At 41.3% G+C, this 24,700-nt stretch overlaps 1 protein-coding gene across 6 annotated transcripts in view; it reads left to right on the top strand.

Annotated features, from left to right (window-relative positions):
* The window catches only part of LOC125447729 (protein Smaug homolog 1-like), a 77,044-nt gene that overhangs the window by 32,660 nt on the left and 19,684 nt on the right, over positions 1-24,700 (top strand). For all 6 annotated transcript variants that reach the window (XM_048522371.2, XM_048522376.2, XM_048522373.2 and 3 more), the window contains 4 exons: positions 856-1,371; positions 16,257-16,523; positions 23,357-23,466; positions 24,189-24,275. In XM_048522371.2, the coding sequence (XP_048378328.1) occupies positions 856-1,371; positions 16,257-16,523; positions 23,357-23,466; positions 24,189-24,275 (980 nt within the window). The remainder of the gene's footprint in view (positions 1-855; positions 1,372-16,256; positions 16,524-23,356; positions 23,467-24,188; positions 24,276-24,700) is intronic.

Below are 24,700 nucleotides of genomic sequence, written 5' to 3'. Positions count from 1 at the left end.
ATGTAAAGTGAGGTACTTTGGCAGGAAGATCAATAATACGTGGCCACAGGAGCATAGAGATCTAAGAGTACACATGAATACAGTACTGACAGTGCAGTTTGCAAAATTGGTTAACATGGCTCATGGGATCTTGGACTTTATTTATAAAGTACTAGTGTACAAAGGTGTGGAAGTTGGGGTGAGCATCTGTCTTTAAAATGCTGTTTGTCCTCAACTAGAGTATTGTGTTCATTTTTAAAAGGTTGTAAATGTATTCACAACAGTGTTTAAAAAAGAGTGACCAGAACAGTTCCAGGAGTAAAGAACTGTAGTTAACTGCATGGATGTGGAGAAGCTGGCCTGTCTTCCTTAGAGAAAATTGAGGAAATTTGATTAGTGTTCAAAATTGGAAGGAAATGTTACAGTAGATGGAGAGACCCTTCCAGTTAGTGGAAGGCTTGAGAGCCAGAAATCAGATTTGAGGTGAATGGGAAAAGAAAAAAGGCGACATGAAATAAATCTTTTAACACTACAAGGGGTTTAAATCTGGAATGCCCTGTCTGTAGGGGTGATAGCAGATTCGTACAAGAACTCTGAAAAAGAATTGCATGAGCACTCAAAAGAAAAATAATTTGCAGCACTACAGTGAAAAGGACAGAGGAATAAAAATCTACATACTAATTTTAACAGATAACACTGATCCAGAGTCCTGTTTTATTTTATACAGAAACTTAAATTTATCAGATAAATTCAGCCTTTTGCATATGTGAGCTGATGGTGTGTTTAATTTCTGAGGGTGGATGGCAGTTAGTGAAAACTTAATAACATAACAGCTTTATTTTGCATGACTTGAATTTCCTTTTATTTGTTTTGTAGCTTTCATCAGCCAATGGCATCAGGATCCAAAGGAAAAGGTTGTTCTGCAGTTGCTTTCCCATCTTCCTTTACTTCAGCCTGGGAATGTGGAGGCAAAGTCAGAATATATGAAACTGCTACAGAAGGTGCTGGCCTATTCCATCGATAGCAACCTCTTCATCGAAGAGAGTAGACAGCTGTTATCCTATGCACTAATCCATCCTGCCACGTCACTGGATGACCGGAGTTCTCTGGCCTTATGGCTAACCCACTTGGAGGAACGCATGTCAACCAACTATAGCTCGCAAAATGTGAGCCCAGCAGACTCTTTGTACACAGGCGTGTACAACCAAAATCAAAGGCAGAATGTTGAAGACAAGCTAAATGAATGGCAAAGTCGAGCAGATAGCAGCATGTGCATAACTGTCCCTGCTTGGCAGGAGAAGCCAATGACCTGTGAGAATGGACATTTGCCTCTGCATACATCTGCATCGGTGCCATCTGCAATGAACAACATTGGAAGCAATACAAGTACAGGTAACTTGATGATCACGTTTGAATCTAAAAGATGTCTTATGCTTGTAGTCTTAATCTAAATGTTTCTGGCATGATTGTAGTATGTTGTCACCTTTTTGGTTACCAAAGATAAATTTGTTGACTGGAATGACCCCAGAAACACAAATGGATATTGTAAAGCCAAATCTTTATCGGTTATTTCTGAAGCTTTTTAGCATTGAAACTCATTAAGCTCTGCCTAATATATTAGGAAAAGGTAATTAATTTGACCCATACTAGTCTATGCATACGGAAAGGTCTGTATCTTCTTGATATTCTTAGTGTAAATGTCTCGATCATTAATGATGGTAGAATGTTGGATTGTGAAGCTCATTATAGTTGTACCTGATAGGCTCCTTTTCTGTGTAACAACTTTTGGCATTATTTGGAAACAGTAGCACTAGCTGAATGGGTTTTGTTTTATTGTTATAACTCTGAAGTTGCTTTTACATGCAAATTAAAAGACAAACTAAATTTAAACACTGGTTCAGTGCCTTGATGGCTTGTAAGCTTTATGGTTACAGCATACCTGATGCTATTCAACCTATAGCACCTTTGTTGGTGCTATCTCTTCAGTTATTAGTTTTGATCATTCAGATTGATTCAAAAAAACACTTTCATGGATTGTAAGCATCATTGGCTAGGCCAGCATTTATTGCCCATCCCAAAAACCAGTTAAGAGTTAGTGTCATTGCTTTGGGTCTGGAGTTGCATACACCAGACTAGGTAAGAATGGCATGCTCCTTCCCTGAAGAATGTTTATGAACCATATGGGATTTTTTTCAACACTCCACAATGGTTTTGTGGCTATTAGTAGACCCTTGGTTCCAAATTTTACTTTTTAAAATTCAATCTTCACCGTCCACCACGGTAGGATTTGAACCCTTATCCCCAGAACATTATCTGGGTCTCTGGATTAGTATTCTAGTGATAATGCCACTAGTCAGCTTGCTGGCTTAGTGGTTAGCACTCCTGCTTCACAGCAGCGGGGACCCACATTCGATTCCAGCCACAGGTGACTCTGTGGATTTTGCACTTCCTCCCTGTGACTGTGGGTTTTCAGGTGCTCTGGTTTCCTCCCACATCCAAAGATATCCAGGTTAGGTGGATTGGCCATGCTAAATTGCCCTATAGTGTTCAGGGATGTGTAGGTTAGACATAGGACGTATGGAGTAGGTCTGGGTGGGATGTTGCAGGGCTAAATGACCGGTTTCCCTGTTTGGGATTTCTACAGCCCGGTGCCTTCCCGAAGAAGTTCCCATAGAGGTATTGCTCGCTAAGCATTTTATGCTCTGGCTTTAGCATTTTGATCCATGGTTTTCAAGTCTGTTTCCTTGCCCCTCCTTGTCTATCTAACATCCTCCAACTGTCCAAGATTTCTCTGCTCCTATTAAACCTCTTGTGTATGCCTAATTTTAGTCGTCTTGTCATGAGGGATCCTTAAAACCCAGTTTTGTGACCAATCTTTTTTTGAAAAATGTACTTGTGTGGCTGAGTGCAAGTCTTCACTGATAATCCTGTGAAGATCATGACATTTTGCTTTGCTAAAGATTCAGGATGAAGGTAGGTTTTTAGAGCATTGCCCTTCATTCATGACTTGGATTCTCTACCTCTGGTTACCGGTTCACCATTTTACTGCCAAAAAAATCTTTCACTCTTCACCCTTTTATTATATATAAAGACATGTGAGAAACCCTTAACCATCCAATAATTAAAAGCCCTAATTTTGTCCCAGAAAGTTTAAAGCTAATTTTAAAACAGCAAAAAAAACTTGCACTACTGGCACTTTTTCAAGTTTTCTGGATGTCTTGATGCACCTCCATAGCCAATTAATTATTTAGTCACAGTTGTTTTAGCTTACTAATGTTTTGAAGTGAATCAGTGCCTGAAATACCTCCTATTGTTGAGCTCTGCTTATACTAAAGATTTTATTGGTATTTGTACTCGAACTATTTACTAAAATTGTCCATTGTTTCTTCCTTGGTTTTGCTTGTGTTAAATTCTTTTCCAATAGTAATAAGTGAACAATCTTATGAAGACTTGTGTTTGGTACTGCAATGTGTAACCTTTTGTTTTCTGTTAGTGGTATATTTTGCATTACATGACTTTCGCCAGCCTGGCAACACATACTTCACCTTAAGAAGGAACGTGAAGATCTTCTCTCTCTCAGGTCTATGTGAGAGATTTGTCCATGGCAGGAAGCTAGCGATAATGTGTGGACCTGGATGAACAAGCAGGCCAGGCAGCATTAGAGGAGCACGAAAGCTGATGTTTCAGGTTGAAGGGTCCAGACCCGAAACATTAGCTTTCCTACTCCTCTGCTGCCTGGCCTACTGTGTTCATACAGCTCCATGCCTTGTTATCTCAGACCCTAGCATTGGCAATTCCTACTGTCTCCATAGGAAGCTAGTGCGTTTTCTGAATCCAGCTCAATCTGATGATGGCTTAAGGACCTAGAAATTGAAAGTTCAGTTGATAAATACACTCCTCAGTGTGGAAGCAGCCAGTTTCCTCCACTATTTGGTTCCCAGTTCTACAAAGTTAGCTGGTGGTATTGGATATCATGGAATTGCATTTTAGCTGGTCCTTCATCTTTCCAAGCCAAATATTTTTGCATTTGAACTGTGTCCAGTGACCCCTACTGGAAAGTTTGTAGAGATTTGGGCAGGATATTATTTATGACTTCACCCTGCCCCTGCCCAACCTGAGTGGATTTCTGGTTAATGATGACTACTTGGGCATAACCTAAGCTGAATAAGAAACTGTCCACTTTTGAATACATTGCTTAAATGAGAAAAGCTAGCAAATTTCTTAATAAAGAAAGACTTGCATTTGCGTAGCACTTTTCAAGACCGTCTGAGCATTTTACGGCCAATTTTCTTTAAACAAACTACAATGTGATAATGACTAGGTCATCTGTTTTTATGATGATTTAAGGGATAATATTGGCCAGAAATCCAGGGAGAACTACCCTGCCCTCCTTTGAAATTTGTTGGGAGGAGAATCTGGGTGCGATGCTGAGAGGAGTGGTATTGGATCGATGGTGGGGGTGTGAGGGCACATTGGGAAATTTGGAGGTTAGATCAGGGATATGGACTAGGTCAGGTATTAGAGTTGGGAGTCGGAGCTCCCTTTAGAGTCTGGGAAGGGGAGAAGGTTGGGTGGGTTTAGAGGATTTGAAGTTGGGACAAGCAAGCCCGGGAGAGTTGGATGTCTGGTCAGGGTGTGAGTGGGGAGTTTATGGTGCTCTGTGTTGGGGGTCAGGTTGAGGATGGGGGCGGAAGAAGTTGCGGGGAGTTAGGACAGGGTATTGGTTAGAGTTTGAGGAGGTCTGTTTGGGGACTTGTGGAGTTTCAAGTTGTGGAGACAGGGAATCTGGGGAGGCAGTTAGGAGTGGGATATCGTCAGGTGTTAGGGTTGGGGGTTGGGATGGATAGATTGAGTCGGGTTGATGGTAGGGACTTGCTGTTTGGTGAGGAACTAAAGTCAAAGATCATGAGTATTGCAGTCTCAAAATTGTTACAATCCATGTCTGTTATTGCAGAAATATTTGCAAAGTTGCAAAATGGAATTGCATACGGAGTCATTAGTGACATTTGAGTGACTGCTGGGCATGCACATGGACAACAGTGAATTGAGGGGAATGTAGGTTAGGTTATTTTATTTTTGGATTAGGAATATTCCACGGCACAACATCGTGGGCCAAATTGTACTGTGCTGTACTTTTCTATGTTCTATACAATGATGCAGCAAGAGCAAGACTTCTAAAGTGTGCTGAGGTGGAGTAACTGCCCACAACGTGGAATGTTAAGATTATCCTTGGTGTCCCAGGTTGAAAGTTTTAATAGTGAGTGACTATCTGGTGACTTCTAATGGGAAGTAGTGTTCAGGTTCATAAATGAAGAATGGATGGGTATAAGTGCTGTGCAATACTGAGATCATGGGATCTTAGCAAAATAGCCTTTTTTTGTAAAAGCAGTACTGGGTTGGCTCTGGTAGACTCACTGCTTTTCCACAGTGTTTTTGAACCAGAAACGTCTGCTGTACCATACTCTAAGAACCATTCATTTATTCCATTGACTCCTCTCCAGGGTATTTTAGCAGTAGAAATACGTAAGCAGTTCAGTGAGTTGTTCCAGCAAACTGCGCCATAGGATAGATTACGAATTTTCACCAGACTTCGCTGAACATGGCTGTTTCATTTGGAATAGGCCAAAGGAGAAACATAGAGAACTGCACTCGTCCCAAAGAAAGACAAAATAAGTGGACAATCATTGGCTGTTCTGCATCTGTTTTTGGTTGACAGGCATTGACAGAGGCCTGGGGGCTGAAGGGCAAAATATGGTCAAAGAAGAGGGTACTAAAGACGGGAGAAAATAACTTATTAAAACAGAAAATGTCTGTTGCAGATGTTACATAATAGAAAACATGTGTGTTATAAAAACTACAGAGAACATTCAGTGCTCAACTGTGCCAGTAGTGTCAGCCTATATATAGATTAGAACAAAAATGCCTGAAGGCAGTATGTATCTGCAGCTGTTTTTCTCCTGCATGCAGTCAAATAAAATTATGCATCTAATGCTTTCTGTGAATGATATACACATGAAACAAGTTAAAATAAATGATTAAAATCATTTATGATTAGATGGCAGTATTTAAAACACATTGGCATCAAACCAGTTGTGATTAAGGTTCTTTTCTCGTACATAATGTATGTACTGAAACACACTTGAAATCCAGAAGTTCCAGTGCTGTCATGTGTTTTTGTCTGCTGTCTCATTTGTGCTATCACCAGACCAGAAATGCAATTTTTGCATTGCTTTCTTCTTGGGATTTTTTCCAAAACATGCCAGAAGATCTGTTTAGATTGAGTGAGTCACAAATGTGACATACCATATAGTAACTGTGAATGCACAAGTTTTGCACATAACAGCGTGGAGTTATTCCAGCTACTGTATAAATCAAACACTTTTGAGCAAGTAATTGACTAACTCCCTGCAAATCACTGTCCCTGTAGATGAGCCTTTAAAATAGTCATTTGTTATCTAGTCATTTTGGTGTGCTGCAAGAACGTGTAGTCTAATCTTCTTTTGACACCAGTAGAAATTGTAGAGCAGAGATCGACTCCTTTGCTGTTGTCTTTTCAAGAGTACCATTGGCATTCCAGTGAAGTATAAGCATGTTCATGAACTCGTTGAGCCTAATGGCTGACTTCTGTGCTATAAGTACTAAATCTTACTGCCATATTACATTGAGGTAAGTGCAGTACTTAATGTGTAAAGTGTTCTGCAGACTCTTGGAGTGAAAAAATTATGCCAATGTGACCTGTTGACTCTTTTCAATTTGGGAAGTATGATTTGTTATGGTGCATTATTCCTAGCTATGATCTCATCCAAGCAATGAGTTCCTGGCCTTTTGGCAGCACTGCTTTGAGCAGGCTGCTAGGACTACCGCAGTGTTTACATTGTGAATTTTCCCTTTTTATGGGAAGTCTCCTTCCTTCAATAACATGTCCCAGTCTAGTGACCTTTCACCATTATTAGAAAATGGTGAACATGAACAAGTGCTCATTGCTTCTCCATAGTACACTGGAACTGTGCTGAATCACTCCTGTCCAAGTGTTTTTTTTAACATTGCTTTTTGGGGAGGATAACTCCACCTCTTAATTTGGAAACAATAATTTAAACCCGTTCACAACCGAGACCTGAAGCTACATTGATGACCATGCCAGCAAATAGTTGGGCTTCCTCCGTTAGGTGCAGGATGATTAGTTATAAATTTCACTGTCAATTGGGAAAGCTCTAGACTTCTTTTGGAGCCTTCAGCTAGCAGATCAACTGAGACCATCACAATGTAATGTCTGATCTATGTGCAGCATTAAATGGCACCAGATGAAGTGACATCATAGCATGGGGAGGATTGATTAACTAATGGCAGAGAAGAGAGATGAATTTCTGAGAAGGGTCATGACTCAAACCGTCATCTTTCCTGCTACTGTGATGCTGCCTGACCTGTGTTCCTCCAGCTCCACACTGTGGTGTCTCTGACTCCAGCATCTGGAGTTCTTGGTATCTCAGATGAGTCGTTCATTGTCAAGCTGTCACTAAAGAATGCCATGTAACTCAGTCCTAGGAACCAATGTTTAGCATCCATAATAGTGATTTGGATGAAGGGCCTGACTATGTGGTAACAGCAATATGTTGTAAGAATGTAAGTCAAGAGCCCAAGATCTACAAAGGGATTTATATAGGTAAAGTGGTTGAACGAAAAATTGTCAATATAATGTGGGGAAATGTGAACTTGTCCATTTTTGCAGGAAGAATAGAAAATTCAGTGTATTACTTAGAACAACTGTGGAATGTTACAACACAGAGGGATCTGGGTATCCTGGTAAATGTTGTATTTGTATACCGTTAAGGTGATTTAGAAGGTATGTTGAAAGGTAGCATCTATTTTAAGGTGATCAGGATTTAAAAGTAGGGAAGTGTTACTGCAAGTTATACAGCCTTTTAGTGCAACCACATCTGGAGTACTATGGGACTGTTTGGGTCTCTTCAAGGATGTAATTCCATCAGGAGCAGTTCAGAGAAAGTTCACTTGTCTGGTTCCTACGATGAAGCGGGTTGTATAAGTTGAGTGTATACCCATTAAGATTTAAAAGAATGAGAGATGATCTTACTGAAACGTACAATCTTGAAAGGACTTGAGAGGATGGATACAAAGGATGATGGAGTGATGTGACAAGAGTCTAGAACTAGGACAGACTTCGGTTTTTAAAAAATGCATCTCAGGTAAAAGCAGAATACAGTGCCGGAGATCTGAAATAAAAACAAGTTACTGGAGAGAAAGAGTTATCATTTGAAGGCGAGGCATGGCCTACTCACTGGACAGTTAACGTAGAGACCCAGGTAATGTTTTCAGGACCCAAGTTTGAACCCTGCTACAGTAAATGATGGAATTTGAATTCAATAGATATCTGGAAATCAGAGTCTAATTATGACCTTTTGTTCAAAAACCCATCTGGTTCACTAATGTCCTTCAGGGAGGAAATTACTACACTTGACTCTAGGCTCACAAAAATGTGGTTGACTTTTAACTGCCCTCTGAGCAACTAGGGATGGGCAATAAATACTGACTGGCCAGTGACGCCATCGTTCTGTGAATGAAAAAAGAAGTTCAAAGACTGTGAAGAGACGTTACATAGAACATAGAACATTACAGCACAGAACAGGCCCTTCGGCCCTCGATGTTGTGCCGACCTGTCATAGCAATCCAAAGCCCATCTAACCTACACTATTCAATGTACGTCCATATGCTTGTCCAATGATGACTTAATTGTACCTAAAGTTGGTGAATCTACTACCGTTGCAGGCAAAGCGTTCCATACCCTTACTACTCTGAGTAAAGAAACTACCTCTGACATCTGTCCTATATCTTTCATCCCTCAATTTAAAGCTATGCCCCCTCGTGCTCGCTGTCACCATCCTAGGAAAAAGGCTCTCCCTATCCACCCTATCTAACTCTCTGATTACTTTATATGTCTCAATTAAGTCCCCTCTCAACCTTCGCCTCTCTAACGACAACAGCCTCAAGTCCCTCAGCCTTTCCTCGTAAGACCTTCCCTCCATACCAGGCAACATCCTAGTAAATCTCCTCTGCACCCTTTCCAAAGCTTCCACATCCTTCTTATAATGCGGTGACCAGAACTGTACGCAATACTCCATGTGCAGCCGCACCAGAGTTTTGTACAGCTGTAGCATAACCTCTTGGTTCCGGAACTCGATCCCTCTATTAATAAAAGCTAAAACACTATGCCTTCTTAACAGCCCTGTCAACCCGAGTGGCAACTTTCAAGGATCTGTGTACATGGGCACCGAGATCTCTCTGCTCATCTACACTACCAAGAAGCTTGCCATTAGCCCAGTACTTTGCATTCCGGGTACTCTTTCCAAAGTGCATCACCTCACACTTGTCCTCATTAAACTCTATTTGTTACCTCTCAGCCCAGCTCTGCAACTTATCTATGTCTCTCTGCAACTTACAGCATCCTTCGTCACTATCCACAACTCCACCGACCTTAGTGTCGTCTGCAAATTTACTAACCCATCCTTCTACACCCTCATCCAGGTCATTTATAAAAATGACAAACAGCAGTGGACCCAACACCGACCCTTGCAGTACACCACTAGTAACTGGTCTCCAGGATGAACGTTGCCCATCAGCCACCATCCTCTGTCTTCTTTCAGCAAGCCAATTTCCGATCCAAACTGCTATATCTCCCACAATCCCATTCCTCCGCATTTTGTACAATAGCTTATTGTGGGGAACCTTATCGAACGCCTTGCTGAAATCCATATAGACCACATCAACCGGTTTACTCTCATCTACCTGTTTGGTCACCTTCTCAAAGAACTCAATAAGGTTTGTGAGGCACAACCTGCCCTTCACAAAACCATGCTGACTATCCCTAATCAAATTATTCTTTTCCAGATGATTATAAATCCTATCCCTTATACCCTTTTCCAACACTTTACTAACAACTGAAGTAAGGCCCACTGGTCTGTAATTACCAGCGTTGTCTCTACTCCCCTTCTTGAACAGGGGAACCACATTTGCTATCCTTCAGTCTTCTGGCACTATTCCTGTAGACAATGACGAGTTAAAGATCAATGCCAAAGGCTCGGCAATCTCCTCCCTGGCTTCCCAGAGGATCCTAGGATAAATCTCATCCGGCCCAGGGTTCTTATCTATCTTCACCCTCTGTAGGATTTCTAATACCTCTTCCTTGTGAACCTCAATGCCACTTAGTCTAGTAGCCTGTATGTGTTCGCCTCGGCAACATTGTCATTTTCTAGAGTGAATACTGTCGAAAAATATTCATTTAGTGCTTCCCCTATCTCCTCTGACTCCACACACAACTTACCATACTATCTTTGGCCCTAATCTTACTCTCTTTTATTCCTTAAATATCTATAGAAAGCCTTAGGGTTTACTCTGACCCTATCCGCCAACAACTTCTCATGTCTCCTGCTCGCTCTTCTGAGCTCTCTCTTTAGGTCTTTCCTGGCTGCCTTGTAACCCTCAAGTGCCCTAACTGAGCCTTCACATCTCATCCTAACATAAGCTGCCGCCTTCCTCTTGATCAGAGATTCCACCTCCTTTGTAAACCACAGCTCCCACGCTCTACAGCTTCCTCCTTGCCTGACAGGTACATACTTAACTAGGATACACAGGAGCTTTTCCTTGAATAAGCTCCACGTTTCTAATGTGCCCATCCCCTGCAGTTTCCTTCCCCATCCTATGCTCCCTAAATCTTGCCTGATGTCATCATAATTGACTTTCCCCCAGCTGTAACTCTTGCCCAGTGGTATACAACTAATCCCTTTCCATCACTAAAGTAAACGTAACAGAAATGTGATTGCTATCACCAAAGTGCTTGCCTACTTCCAAATCTAACACCTGGCCAGGCTCATTACACAGTACCAAATCTAATGTGGCTTCGCCCCTTGTTGGCCTATCTACATACTGTGTCAGGAAGCCCTCCTGCACACACTGGACAAAAACTGACCCATCTATAGTGCTCGAACTATAGTGTTCCCAGTCAATATTTGGAAAGTTGACGTCCCCCATGACAACTACCCTGTCTCTCTCACTCCTATCGAGAATCATCTTTGCTATCCTTTCCTCTACATATAGAACATTACAGCACAGTACAGGCCCTTTGGCCCTCGATGTTGTGCCAACCTGTCATACCGATCTCAAGCCTATCTAACCTACACTATTCTATATCTGGAACTATTCGGATGCCTATAGAAAACTCCCAACAGGGTGACCTCTCCTTTCCTGTTTCTAACCTCAGCCCATACTACCTCAGTTGACGAGTCCCCAAACATCTTTTCTGCAACTGTCATACTGTCCTTGACCAACAGTGCCACACCTCCTTCCCCCCCCCACCATCTTCTCTGTTCTTACTGAAACATCTAAATCCCGGAACCTGCAACAACCATTCCTGTCCCTGCTCTATCCATGTCTCCGAAAAGGCCACAACATCGAAGTCCCAGATACTAACTCATGCTGCAAGTTCACCCACCTTATTCTGGATGCTCCTGGCATTGAAGTAGACACACTTCAAACCAACTTCTTGTGGGTGCCATCTTGTGTCCCTGAAACTTTATTTCGGACTTCCCTACTCTCAACCTTTTCTGTGCTCGCACTACAAATTTGGTTCCCTGCTGAATTAGTTTAAACCCACCCGAATAGCCTTCGTGAATTTCTCCCCCAGGATATTGGTACCCCTCTGGTTCAGGTGAAGATCATCCTGCTTGTAGAGATCCCACCTACCCCAGAAAGAGCCCCAATTATCCAAGAATCCAAAACCCTCCCTCCTGCACCATCTCTGTAGCTATGTGTTCTCGCCCTCTCGCCCTCTCGCCCTCTCGCCCTCTCGCCCTCTCGCCCTCTCGCCCTCTCGCCCTCTCGCCCTCTCGCCCTCTCGCCCTCTCGCCCTCTCGCCCTCTCGCCCTCTCGCCCTCTCGCCCTCTCGCCCTTCCTCACCTCACTAGCACGGGCAACAAACCAGAGACAACAACTCTGTTCGTCCGAGCTCTCAGCTTCCATCCTAGATCCCTGAATTTCTGCCTTAAATCCCCATCTCTCTTCCTACCTATGTCATTGGTGCCTAGGTGGACCACGACTTGGGGCTGCTCCCCCTCCCCCTTAAGGATCCCAAAAAGACGATCAGAGACATCACAAACCCTGGCACCTGGGAGGCAACACACCGACCGTGAGTCTCTCTCGTCCCCACAGAACCTCCTATGTGTCCCCCTAACTATGGAGTCCCCAATGACTACTGCTCTGCTGCTCTTCCCCCTTCCCTTCTGAGCAGCAGGGACAGACTCTGTGCCAGAGACCTGTGCCCCACTGCTCTCCCCTGGTAAGTCATCCCATCTCTTCTCTCTCCCTCCCCTGCCCCGCCCCGCCCCGCCCCACCAACAGTATCCGAAATGTTACCCATCTGCCTTTTTCTTGTACCTGAGGAGTGACTCCTTCCTGTAACTCCTCTCAACAACCCCCTCTGCCTCCCAAATGATCCGAAGATTACATTGGACTCGACATTAACTCTTTCTTTCTCCACAGATGCTGCTAGACCTGCTGAGTTTACCCAGTACTTTTGTTTTTATTATTTAAAAAAAAGAGTCTTCTATGTAAGACTGAGATGAGAATTATTTTCTTCAAGTTTCATTCATGTGAAATCCATTTTGCTAGTCAGCAGTGGAGGTTGGGTAATTAAAACAAAAACAATTCAGCCTTGAATATTTTTGACTGATGAGGGTTATGGGGCATGAACTGGAAAATGAAGTTGAAGCTGTGACCTTTCATTAATTTCGTGCAGACTAAAGGGGCTGAATGCCTTCTGTTTCTTGCGCAAAGTAATCATCAAAAAATCATTAGCGAGCCTCCTTTAAGAGTGGTGCAAATATGAAAGTTGTTATCATGTGAAGTGGTCTAAATGGATAAGCTAGAAACTTTATTGAGGTAAAACTAGATAATAAACTTGAAGGAGCAAGAAGTTGAGGGTTCTGTTGAGAGAATGATCTGAGGAAAAATGAGGTGACTCTTTTGGAGCATAAACGCCAAGCACTATTTGAGGTAGTGTGTGGCCCACTCCAGAAGCAGAACAGATTGTTTGAAGAGCATGTTTCATAATTAAAGTTTCAAATCTTTGAGTCAGTGGTTCTAATGAAATTATAGAAATTGAAAGGAGTTCTTGAAAGCATTTTGAATCATTGTGCAGTTCATGACATTCTGTTGTCCAATTAAGTGCATGAACGGCTCAGAATTCCTCTGGACTGTATAAAAACTGCCAAGTGTCTGATGGTTGTCACTGTTCAGTGTGAAAATACAGTATAGTCAAATACAGGTTCCACCTTATTACTACAGTAACTGCAATGATGAGGGAATTGTTGTTGACCTCAGTACCCATGGGCTAGGCACATGAAAATTAGAACAGTCGCTGATTGATTTTAGTGGCATTTGGTAGAGGTAGTGCAAGGCAGAATCCTACCCTCTAAGGTGTGAAGGCTGGAAAATCTAAGACAGAAGTGTTTTTCCAAATGGGGTGGAGCAGTGGCTCAGTGGTTATCACGGCTGCCTCACAGCACTAGGGACCCGGGTTTAATTCCACCCTCTGGCGACTGTCTGTGTGGAGTTTGCACATTTCCCTGTGTCTGTGTGCATTTCCTCAGTGTTCCGGTGTCCTCCCACAGTTCGGAGATGTGCAGGGTAGCTGGATTGGCCATGCTAAATTGCCCATAGCAACCAAGGATGTTTAGGTTAGGTGCGTTAGACATGGGGAAATGCAGGGGTAGGGGAATGGGTCTGGATGGGATGCTCTTTGGAGGGGTGATGTGGACTAGCTGGGCCAAATGGCTTGTTTCCACACTGTGTAGGGATTACATAGAACGTAGGACATAGAGAAGTACAGCACAATACAGGCCCTTTGGCCCACGATGTTGTGCCGTGGAATAATCCTAATCCAAAAATAAAATAACCTAACCTTCATTCCCCTCAATTCACTGCTGTCCATGTGCATGTCCAACAGTCGCTTAAATGTCACTAATGACTCCATTTCCACGACTACCACTGGTAAACTATTCCATGCGCGCTCGACTCTCTGGGTGAAGAACCTCCCTCTGACGTCTCCTCTATACCTTCCTCCTAACACCTTAAAACTATGACCCCTCGTGGCTGTCAATCCTGCCCTGGGGAAAAGTCTCTGGCTATCGACTCTATCCATGCCTCTCATTACCTTGTACACCAATGATTCTATGGTGGGGAAAAAAAAATGCTGAGCTTCACCCTAAGATTTGTAATCCCTAATGAGCATCATCAATCTAAACTGACCTCATTCAGGACAGCAGCAGCTAAATTCCCAAATAGGTGATTGAAAATTTCAGTATTTTCGCTCCACATCACTAAATGTTAACCCCTGTAATATAGTGCGTACAAGTGTTTTGTCAACACAGGATTGTGGCTTCAACTATCAGATGGTATACTGACAAAACAAACTCATGAGTGAGTGCCATAGGATTAGTAGCACCCAATGAATGGTAACCCAGAAAATGCAGAAGAGGGGAAATTAGCTAAATATAATACAATTTACATGGAGTAAGCTATAATCACCCCTTTGTCCGAGAGACTTGTTCTGTGGCAGTGTTTCTCGAACATCTATTTTGATTGTAAGGTATCTTTTTCAAATGGCTTGTTGATCCCCGACTTTTACAACTTGTTTATGAAATTGCACTATGAAACTACTGCATGTGAAATGTTTTATTACTGCTTTTGAGAGCGCAGGCATTCACTAATCTATCAATGCGATGTATATGCCTATTTCTCACTCCAGCCCCTCTGTCCTTGCAGAGTTATCAGGAGAGTATGCCTCTGGCTACTACTCATTCTAAGTTCCAAACAAGTCATATTGGACTTGAAACTTTTAACTGTTTCTCTTTCCACAGATGCTGCCAGACTTGAGTTTGTCCGACACTTTGTATTTCAGATTTCTAGCATTGGCAATATTTTGCTTTTATTTGAGTGCTGTTCATTCATTTTGCTCTTAACCATGGTGCGCACACTCATCATTTTGAAGGGCTTTTGGCAAGTGTCTATAGACCCCATTGTAAGAGTTATTAGCAAATGTAAGCTTTTGTGAATCAAGATTAATGAAGTACATTTCCCATTCTGTGAATTTTGCATATTTGACTCTTTTGTAAACCGTGAAATGTTATTTGGTGTTCAGTTTGCACTAGCTGCAATCTACTGTTTCCGAGCAGCCCTTTAGTTTTAAATAGAATTGTTTGTTAAACAGAAAATCCCAACTTTTAGTTGAAGTCTGTGTTTAGATGACAGCCATTGTCTGTTTTTCTTTGTGGAAAGAGGTCTTTTCTTTTTAGAATATTCTAGTTCCAATGTTCAGTGCAAAAGTGAGTTTAAAAGATCTACTTTCTATTAATTGTCTTGTGCACCTATTCAAATTTTTATGCGTTTGAGCCTTAGAATTATTGTGAGTGAGACTCTTTTGCTGCTTCAAGTCATACTTTTAGATCTCTGTAGATATGTTGAGTTTCTTGACTCTTGTCTTAAATCTCTCAGCCCAAATAGTCAGTCATTTCAGTGACCGTTCTTTTCACATCTTCCACAAACAGCAGTTGATGCTAGATCAGTTAATTTTAAAACTGAGTTTTTGATAAGCAATGGTATTAGGAGATATGGGCCAAAGGCAAGTTATGTGAAGTTAGGCCACACATCAGCTATGATCATGGTGGAACAGGCTTAAGGTACTGAATGGCCTTCTCCTGATTCTTTTGTTCCCAGTGTACCTCAGCTTAATTTAACAAAAGCTTTGAGAATTACGTTAGAGATGGTGTTTATATGATCAGAGTTAAATTTTATTTCTGGTGTGATACTTGGTGCTATCAGGAGCACTGGGCAATTATCTTTCTGAATCTAGATTTTTTTCAGTTGAGAGGACTAAAGGCATTTCTGGAAGTGGGCCTTCGCATGATTTGCTTCTGAAGCTTCACCTGCACCCCTGTCATTATCTGTTTAACCTGCTGAGGTCCTATTGGTGTTTACAGTAGCTGTGATTCTAAAATATTCAATGGAGATGTATAACCAAATGTGCTAACAACCAAGAAAGAGAAGCCAGCTTGAAATTCAAACTGAGCTAGGAAGCTAATTACTCAGGACTGAACATTTTGAACCTCACATTTTAGGAATTAGTTTTTATTTTGTCCACTATTTGTTGAAGTAGGAGTCAAGTTTCTTCTCAAATTTTTCAAATAAATTAATATTCCGTTATTAATTTTCAGTTCTCCAAGGCCAAACCCAAACCAACCACAGCCCTCTGAAGCGCTCAGTTTCCCTCACACCACCGATCAACATGACAAACCAGTCTGCGGTCAGCGAATGGATGTCTCCAGAAGACCTGCGTACCAGAGCAGTCTACGCCCCATCAGACCATGCACCACTCTCCCCGCAGAGCAGCATAGCCTCCTCTGGGAGTGGTGGCAGTGAGCAGACTGAGGAACAGGGGTCAAGTCGCAACACATTTCAGGAGGAGGGGAGTGGCATGAAAGGTAAGAGGCAATGACCAGCTTATTGGGTCAGAAAATGTGATGGGGCAATGGAGTTTCGGGTGAAAGTCTACATAAGTTAGGAGTAAGCTGAAAATGGATGCAATCATTTCACCCAGATATGGAAAAGCTTATCAAAGTGAAGAAAAGTGATGAGAATTTTTAAAAATCTGGTGGTTAGCCTTTAGTGAATGTAACTGGTCTGCATTGAGGTTAGTCTTTTGCAGTTTGAACCAATGTGTTGGGAGCCTATTAGTGTTACCCATCCACAATAAAGGTAAAGATAACTGAGATGAATAGTTGGGTTGATCTGTGAGAAATCTAGTCATTATTACACTGAATATATTTTGGTTGCTTTGAAATGGGGGTAACTACTGCTTGAGCAGAGCTCTGTACAGTTTCCACTCTGCAACTAGCTCTTGTGCTTTGCCAGCACATAAATTTGAATTTCACTTATCAGTATGCAGAAAAGGTGGAAACGTACAGCTTTTGATTAACTAATAAAACATCTTGGAATAGAGTATTCCATTTGTTGACCTCGTTGTTTGTTTTCCTGTGAACTGTGGCAGTATCATTTGGTAGCAAAATCCTCCCTCCTTGAATATCTTTCCAGAACAGTAAGTGGGAGCAGCATCATGTGCTTGAAACTTGTACTGAAGCTGGAAGTTCAGACTGCTGTCCGGTAGATTGAATAGAAGTCCGAGTTCTGAAGCGAGATCTGAAAGACGTGAAACATTAACTCTATATCTGTCCACAGTTGCTGCCAGACCTGCTGAGTATTCCCAGTTTCTGTTGCTATTTCAGATTTCAAGTGAGCATTTGAATAAAAATGTCTGAAGTTTGGGCACTTTGGAAAGAAAACCTTTACATTGGTATAGCATTTGTCACATTTTCCAATAATGTGTGTCCCTTCTCCATAATAAATTTAATTTGAATTGCAATGACTGTTCAGACAAACATGGTGGCCAACAAATTCCTTGCAGGTACTAATGAGATAAGTGATCTATTAATCTATCCTAGAAGGCTTTGGTTGAGTGAAGAATATTGCTGTGAAACTGGAAGTACTCACTGTTCTTTGAATATTCTACTGGAACAAACAGATTTGGCATTAAAGTAACCTCCTTTCTAAAAGCTGGTTCTTTGGAATTTTAATACCCTGAAGTTGATGGTCCTTGTAAAAAGGCATCATGGCAGTCTTTGATATTCACTTGAATGGTTATCTGGACTTGTACCCAAAAATGTTGTTAACACACTATTTGGCTAAAGGAGAGGGAAACTGGGGCAGTCAGATCCTGAACTCCTGTCCAGTAGTGGGTCATTAAATAATGAGCAGGAATGAACTCTCTGACTGTTATGGTTGAATTAAAAGCCATTGTTTTTGGGCAATATTTAGCACAAATGAAAATCACAAGTGACATCTGTGTGCTTTCAATTTGTTTTTTGTTTGTATTGTGTGGGGTGCTTAAAAGCTGTTTTATTTACCAGTTATGCTGATTAACGTGATTGCATTTGCACCTCAACGAAATGTTCACTCTTGTTGTACAGTGCCCAGAGTAATGTGCCGTGGATTAGATAAAACCAGGGAAGGCATGTCTAAGTAAACAAGATGCGTTAGTAATACTATTTTATGATATCTCATGAGATTACCTGAAATTGCTGCTTTGAGTCAGGCATTTGCATTTCTATTTCAGTTTCTGAACCTATATTTTTCTTTGTCTTTGCTGCCCAATATTTTAAATGACTGGAGGTATTACAAGGTAATAACCCATCCAAGTGTTAAGCTAACATTCATAAAAGTGCTGGATCTTATGTGCTTGGTTTGTAACAGTTTAAAATTTTGTGTTTCTAACATTGGATGCTTCACATATGGTGGTTTTCTCATGTGTTTGTTTGATAATCCTCAACTCCCTTTATTGCCTAAGCTGTATGGAAATTATTTGCCTTTTCTTAACCTAGTAATATTAGGTGTGTTATCAACAGCCTTGGTTATATCTCTGATTCCTCAAGACAGCAAGTGTATTAGGAATTTTTTTGAAAAGCGGGCAGCAATTTGGATGAAACTTTCTACATTACGTAATTAGTATCAACATTTTAGCTTGTCATTCCACTAACTCCCTACAGTAAGTGCTGAATTAATAAAACCTAAACAAGACAAAACTTATTCATTGCTCAGATCTCCTGGTGTTGTCGCCAGGCTTCTTTCGTGAATTGGTGCCAATGTGTTTGAGGAAGACTAGGAAATATGCCAGTATGTAGAGTTTTAACTTATCATATTCAACTTTTTCATTTTATGCATTATCCTTTTGTAGTGCCACTTAGATCCAGACGCTAGGTTTAGATACAGGACTGGTTTGGAAGAGCGCATTCTACAACTGTAAAGATTTATTTGATTATTTTTTGCAGTTCAGAATGCAACCCATTGCAGGGCTCATGCACCCATCATAACATGATTCTGAAACTGTACGAATGGTAGAGGCTCCTTGAGAAAATTATAACAATCCTTATAGAATAAAAATGACTTAAATTCTTCTCGTTTTGTGCTATTCGAGACTGTTTCTTTCTCCCCTGTAATCTTATTTGCACTGCACCTTTTGTCACCTGCCTAAACTTGGACAGCTGCCAGTGTCCAGCTGGAGCTAGGTGGTGTAAGAGAGTAATGTGTGCCCTGCTCCAAGATTTTCTTCTATATGGGAATACAGTGCAATTTTAAGTTTGCAGCATATTCATTGTTTCAATTCAATAATTTGTTTCTGAGATCAGTTAAATTGATTGTTTGCTGTAACAATTTTGATAAAGTTAATTGGTCAGGAATCCATATCTGTGGCTATATTTGAAGGTTACATGCAGTATTCACAGTAATGAGCTATTATGAGAATATCTAATGAAAGTGTTATGTATCAGGTGGATTAAGAGTGCAACGCCAATGGGTTTGTGTCTTGAACCTCAGTTTCTAACTAATGGGTAACTTCTATTCTCTCAATGGCTAGGCATTGACAACAATTTTTCATTCTCTTCCCTTCTCCATTCTGAAACATGAGGAAAAAAATTGAAAGATTAGGTACACCAAATCATTGTTTGTTTCTTTTTCTCTCTCCTCACCCTTGCTGTGTTAGGAACAAGAGAAGGCAATTCCTCCTCCTCAAATTAATTCTTCTGTCATTGCTCCAAATCCTTTGATAGCCATTTAGTAAAAGTCTCTGTTGGTCTTGATCCCAGACATTCACCATTTCCCATTACTTTATGGAGAAGTAATTCCTCATTTCAATCCTAAATTTTTTAAGTTTTAGATTATTCCATCCGAGGAAATGCCTTCTGTCTATCTGCCCTATCAAATTACTTCAGTTACATCTCCCTCTAATCAACTAGACTTGAGGGGCGGCAGGGTGCAAATCAGGTTTTGCAACTTGCCCTCAAACTTAACTCCATAAGCCTCATATTTCTGCCCAAAGATCTTTTTGAGATGTGACATCCAAAACTGAATGTACTGCTCCATTTGGAATCTTACTGAGACTCTTAAACATTACAGGAAGGCTTCGTTTCCTTTTGTATTTCAGCTCCCTTGATATAAAAACTGGCATTCTGTGAGCCTTTTGATGGTACTGTATCTGCAGCTGCATCCTAATTCCAATTTTGCCCTCTTGAGCATTCACTGCTTCAGTGGATTTGAACTCTCACCTATCTAGATATCCGGTCTGGAATTGCCTTCGTGAACTCCTTCTCCCCTTTTAAAAGTGTCTTCAAAATGTCTTAACTATCCTAATACCACTTTTCTTGGTCTCTGTTTGATCATGCTGCTGTGCAGCCTCTTGAAGTGCTTCGCTGCATTAAAGGTGCTATAGAAAATACAAGCTGTTCCACACTAACTTTTAGTGATTTACGTACATGAACAAGCACCCAAATCCCTTCCTAACCTTTTGCCATTAGGAAAATATTCCAATTTTGCCTGCCTTGGTTTCAAGTTCAATTACTGAAAGTGTCACCTTTCCTCACATTGTACTGTGTTTGCCACAGTTTAATGGACGTAATCTCTCTGTAACTCTAATTTGCTGATCACATCCACTCAACTTGCTGTATAAAACATAGAACAGTACAGGTCTCCTCCTCTCCTCCTCCTCCTCCTTCTCCCCCGCCTTGATGATCAGCTACATTCTGCATTTTGTTAATGAGATTGTGAATGTTTATCTTGGGTAAGGCTTGGTTGAAGTTGATGAATATAAGTGTGATATGAAAATAGTGTGTGTAATATGTTTTTGTATTAGCTTTTAGATGCTAGGTAAATTACTGTATGAAGCTCTGGGAAGCAGCGGTGACTTAACACAACACTAGTTTAAGTAGGGAAATGTTAATGGAATTAAGTTTGCATTTCTTTAATGTAAAGTAGAAAGCTAAACATTAGCCACTTTAAATTTGAGAGACATTGGAGGAGGTTGACACTTTCACTGAACCAGTGAGCTTATTCCTTGTAACAATTTCTAATTCCAACAGAGACTAGTTTTAAAAATAAGGAATGCTGTTAAAGGAAACTTCATTAAAGCAGCAATCATGTTATGGATGGAGTTGCATTAAGAGGACATCAAAGCAGCCGATATGCGTAAGCTGAAAGCAGTATCAATGCATTTAAAGTGACTGAAGGAAAAGATGAATAAATAGGGTGAACCATCCAAAAGAGCCTGCTTTATTTAGCGCTAATAGCCTTTACCTCCACATTCCCCACTGAATCTCATGTCATTGTTCTTGAGGAATCAGACTTCTTTCCCCCTCCTAGTTTAATTTCTGTTTATGGTGGTGTATTAACGAGCGGTATGATTACAAATCCTTGGACTATCAGAAGTGATGCATCTAGTCTAATTTAAACTTCCAGCTGGGGTGTAAAAGCGTAATGAAAAAACCAGTTCAAGAATTGGTTAGTTGGACACTCAAGTCAGAATACTGCTGAAGGTCTGAAATAAAAACTTGGTGGAAAGACTTGAGTTTTTGAGGGGATTACATACCCTTACATGGGGGTGCCATTGCCTGCAAGTCCCCCACTCACCTCCAAACAAAAACACTTGCCATCCAGACTTGGAGGTATATCACTGTTCCTTCACTGTCACTGGGTCAGAATCCTGGAACTGACTCCCTGACAGCACTGTGGATGTCCCTACATACCAAGGACCACAGCATTTGTTAAGAAGGTATCTTGCCAAAGCAATTTAGAGGCATTAAATGCAGGCTTGGTTACGGATGCCCACCTCCCATGAAGCAACATGAAGAAAGCTGTAATAAAAAGGCCATTGATCAGTGTTAATGCTTCAGGTCTATGCTTTGAGTAGTCTTTAAGCAAATGGGTGTTACTGGTGGTGAGTGTGGTATCTATGGAAGGGTGAGTTTAGTTAATCTAAATTACTTCTCTAACTCCCCTTATCTTGATTTTTATGACCTCTATTAGTTGCTCTGTGATTGCTATCCTTCGGGAACTGGACTTCACTGAATTGGAAGTAACTAACTAGCTTGAAGGCCTGGCTTCAAATCTACATCTCTAGTTTTGCTTTCTCACTTTCGGTTGATTTGACTCCTCACAATGTTTCGTACTAAGACCAGTGCTTCTCTATTCTGTCATTCGGTCTGGGATAACAAGGTGTAGAGCTGGATGAACACAGGCCAAGCAGCATCTTAGGAGCAGGAAAGCTGACGTTTCGGGTCTAGACCCTTCCGAAACGTCAGTTTTCCTGTTCCTATGATGCTACTTGGCCTGCTGTGTTCATCCAGCTCTACACCTTGTTATCTCGCATTCTCCAGCATCTGCAGTTCATATTATCTTTTGATACAATTGGCCTGAGAGGTGGTTTAGGTGTGTCATTTGCACACTTTCTCACTCCTGTGGAAGACATTCTGATCTGTTGGATGACAACTCAGTGCCATGTTTAAAATTTAAGGACATGATGTCAGTAACCAATAATTGCTCTTGGAGGTAAGCAGCAATCAGATTATCATGTTCTATAGCATACTGCAAATTAATAATGCTGTGAAGTGACAGCATGATGTATAGACAATGATCAAGTTTGCAGAATGGTTATTGGCATTTCTAAGTCTAGTGTATAACTATACTCGTCCTTATCCAATATCATCAATGTATTTCAATTTGGGAATGCCATCTACCTAGGGTGTTTCATTTCTGATGTGGATCACCTGCAGATAGATCAGGTTGATTCATGACCTACAGATCTTTGACGTGGGGCAGGATGTCCCGTGAGGTAGTGGAACTTGGTGCAGGATTTTCTTCCTCCCCTTTCCGAACACTGTGCCTCATAATTTAGGCCTGAAACATGATTCATCTTAATAGGCAAATGTTGCCATTTTGAATGATCTGGAGCAAGCTCCTGCAGTCATTAATATCAATGCCACTTCTCTGATCTGGTGTTAGATCTCTTTGGCAATGGTGTCTTTCTGAGAGAAGTGACTGCTGAGATATGGGAAGTGCTGAGCATACATTTGAGTCTCTTCTTCAACAGTTCTGGAGGTGGGCTATAACTGAACAGATGTGGGTTAATGTTTTTGGATTTGGCAACATTCCGGACAGGCCATGTCTGTAGAACTGAAGCGATTGTGTAGTGCAAATCTACTGCAAAGTGGATAATGACATTGCTGTCTCTCTACGTAGTGTAGGCCCATCGTATGTGTGGGGGGGAGGGGGAGTGGGGAGCAGTGAGCAGTGGTCGCTTCACCTCCTGGATTATGCAACTTAAAACAAAATGAAATCTTTATCATACAGTATTCCAGTGAAAGTAATTTTATCTTGAAACAGGTCATTGAATTTATGCTTTGCCATCATTTTGATTCCATTTTTTGCTTCACAGACGTGCCCACTTGGTTAAAGAGTCTTCGATTACACAAGTATGCATCTCTCTTCTCTCAGCTAACCTATGAGGAGATGATGACTCTGACCGAACACCAGCTGGAATCTCAGGTCTGTTTATAATCATTTTGTAGAGTCATACACACGTCCATGCCAACCAAATTTGCCAAACTAAACTGGCTCCGCTTGCCTGCATTTAGCCTATATCCCGCTAAATCTTGCCTATTCATGTACCTATCCAAATGTTGTGACTGTACCTGCATCTTCCTGTCTACTACTCCTGGGAATTCATTCCACACCAGGTACCCAGTGTGTGAAAAATCACCCCTCAAGCCCCTTTTTAAAATCTTGCCCCTCTTGTTAAAAATATGCTCCCCTAGTTTTGAATGCCCCCCCGCCCTAGGCAAAAGACTTTCGCTCTTTTATCCATGTCCCTCGTGACCTTAAACCTCTATCAGGTCACCCCCTCAATCTCCCACCTTCCAGTGGGAAAAGGGTCCCAGCCTATCTAGCTTTTCCTTACCTCAAACCCTCCAACGCCAGCAACATTGAATTTTTTTTTCTGAACCCCCTTCTATTTAATAGGATCCTTCCTATAACAGGGCAACCAGAACTGTACAAAAATTTATGATAATTGTATCAGTTAAACCTCAAATGATGGAAGTAAAATAAGTTACAGCGGAGGATTTTAACTATTGCAAACAGCAATAAAAAATGGGGAGCAGAACATTTTAATTTGTTTTCCTCCTTTTTTCTTCCTGTTTTCTTCACTGCTCCCTTCTCCTCCCATTTTTTTTCAACTAATTAAATGTCTTTTCTATTTCTTTATGCAGAATGTCACAAAGGGAGCACGGCACAAAATAGCCTTGAGCATTCAGAAGCTACATGAGCGACAGGGTGTGCTGAAATCCTTAGAAAAGGTAGGTTGAGTTCTTCCGAAATTGCTTTTCCTCTGCAAGTAGTGGATGTAAGCTTATGGATAAAATCAGGCCTCTGACTTATCCCCCAAATGTCCAGTTGTGTGAATCCAGGCTGAATATTGATATCATACACTCACCTTCAATGTTGCTGGTCTTAACCCTGATCTCTGGTGTTCACATCCCCTTTTCTGCAAGGAGCATTTGAAAGTGATCAAGAGCAAGAATTTCTTTCCTTGATATTTGGCTCCCAAGAAGCACTGAACTGATTGCAATTCTCAAGCTTTCATTCTGTTTGTGATTAACTACCAATACTGTCATGGTATGGGATCTTACTGCAAAGTGTGGTGCAGTAGCACACTGAGCCATGGCATTTGAGGAATATTAGCGAGATGAATTGTGTTTCTGGCGAAAGGCGTTTCTCTCTG

The sequence above is a fragment of the Stegostoma tigrinum genome, chromosome 39 (assembly GCF_030684315.1).
Source record: "Stegostoma tigrinum isolate sSteTig4 chromosome 39, sSteTig4.hap1, whole genome shotgun sequence".
NCBI classification, from domain to species: Eukaryota; Metazoa; Chordata; class Chondrichthyes; order Orectolobiformes; family Stegostomatidae; genus Stegostoma; species Stegostoma tigrinum.
Note: the sequence above shows the minus strand (reverse complement) of the source record. Positions and strands in the feature narration are given on the sequence as shown.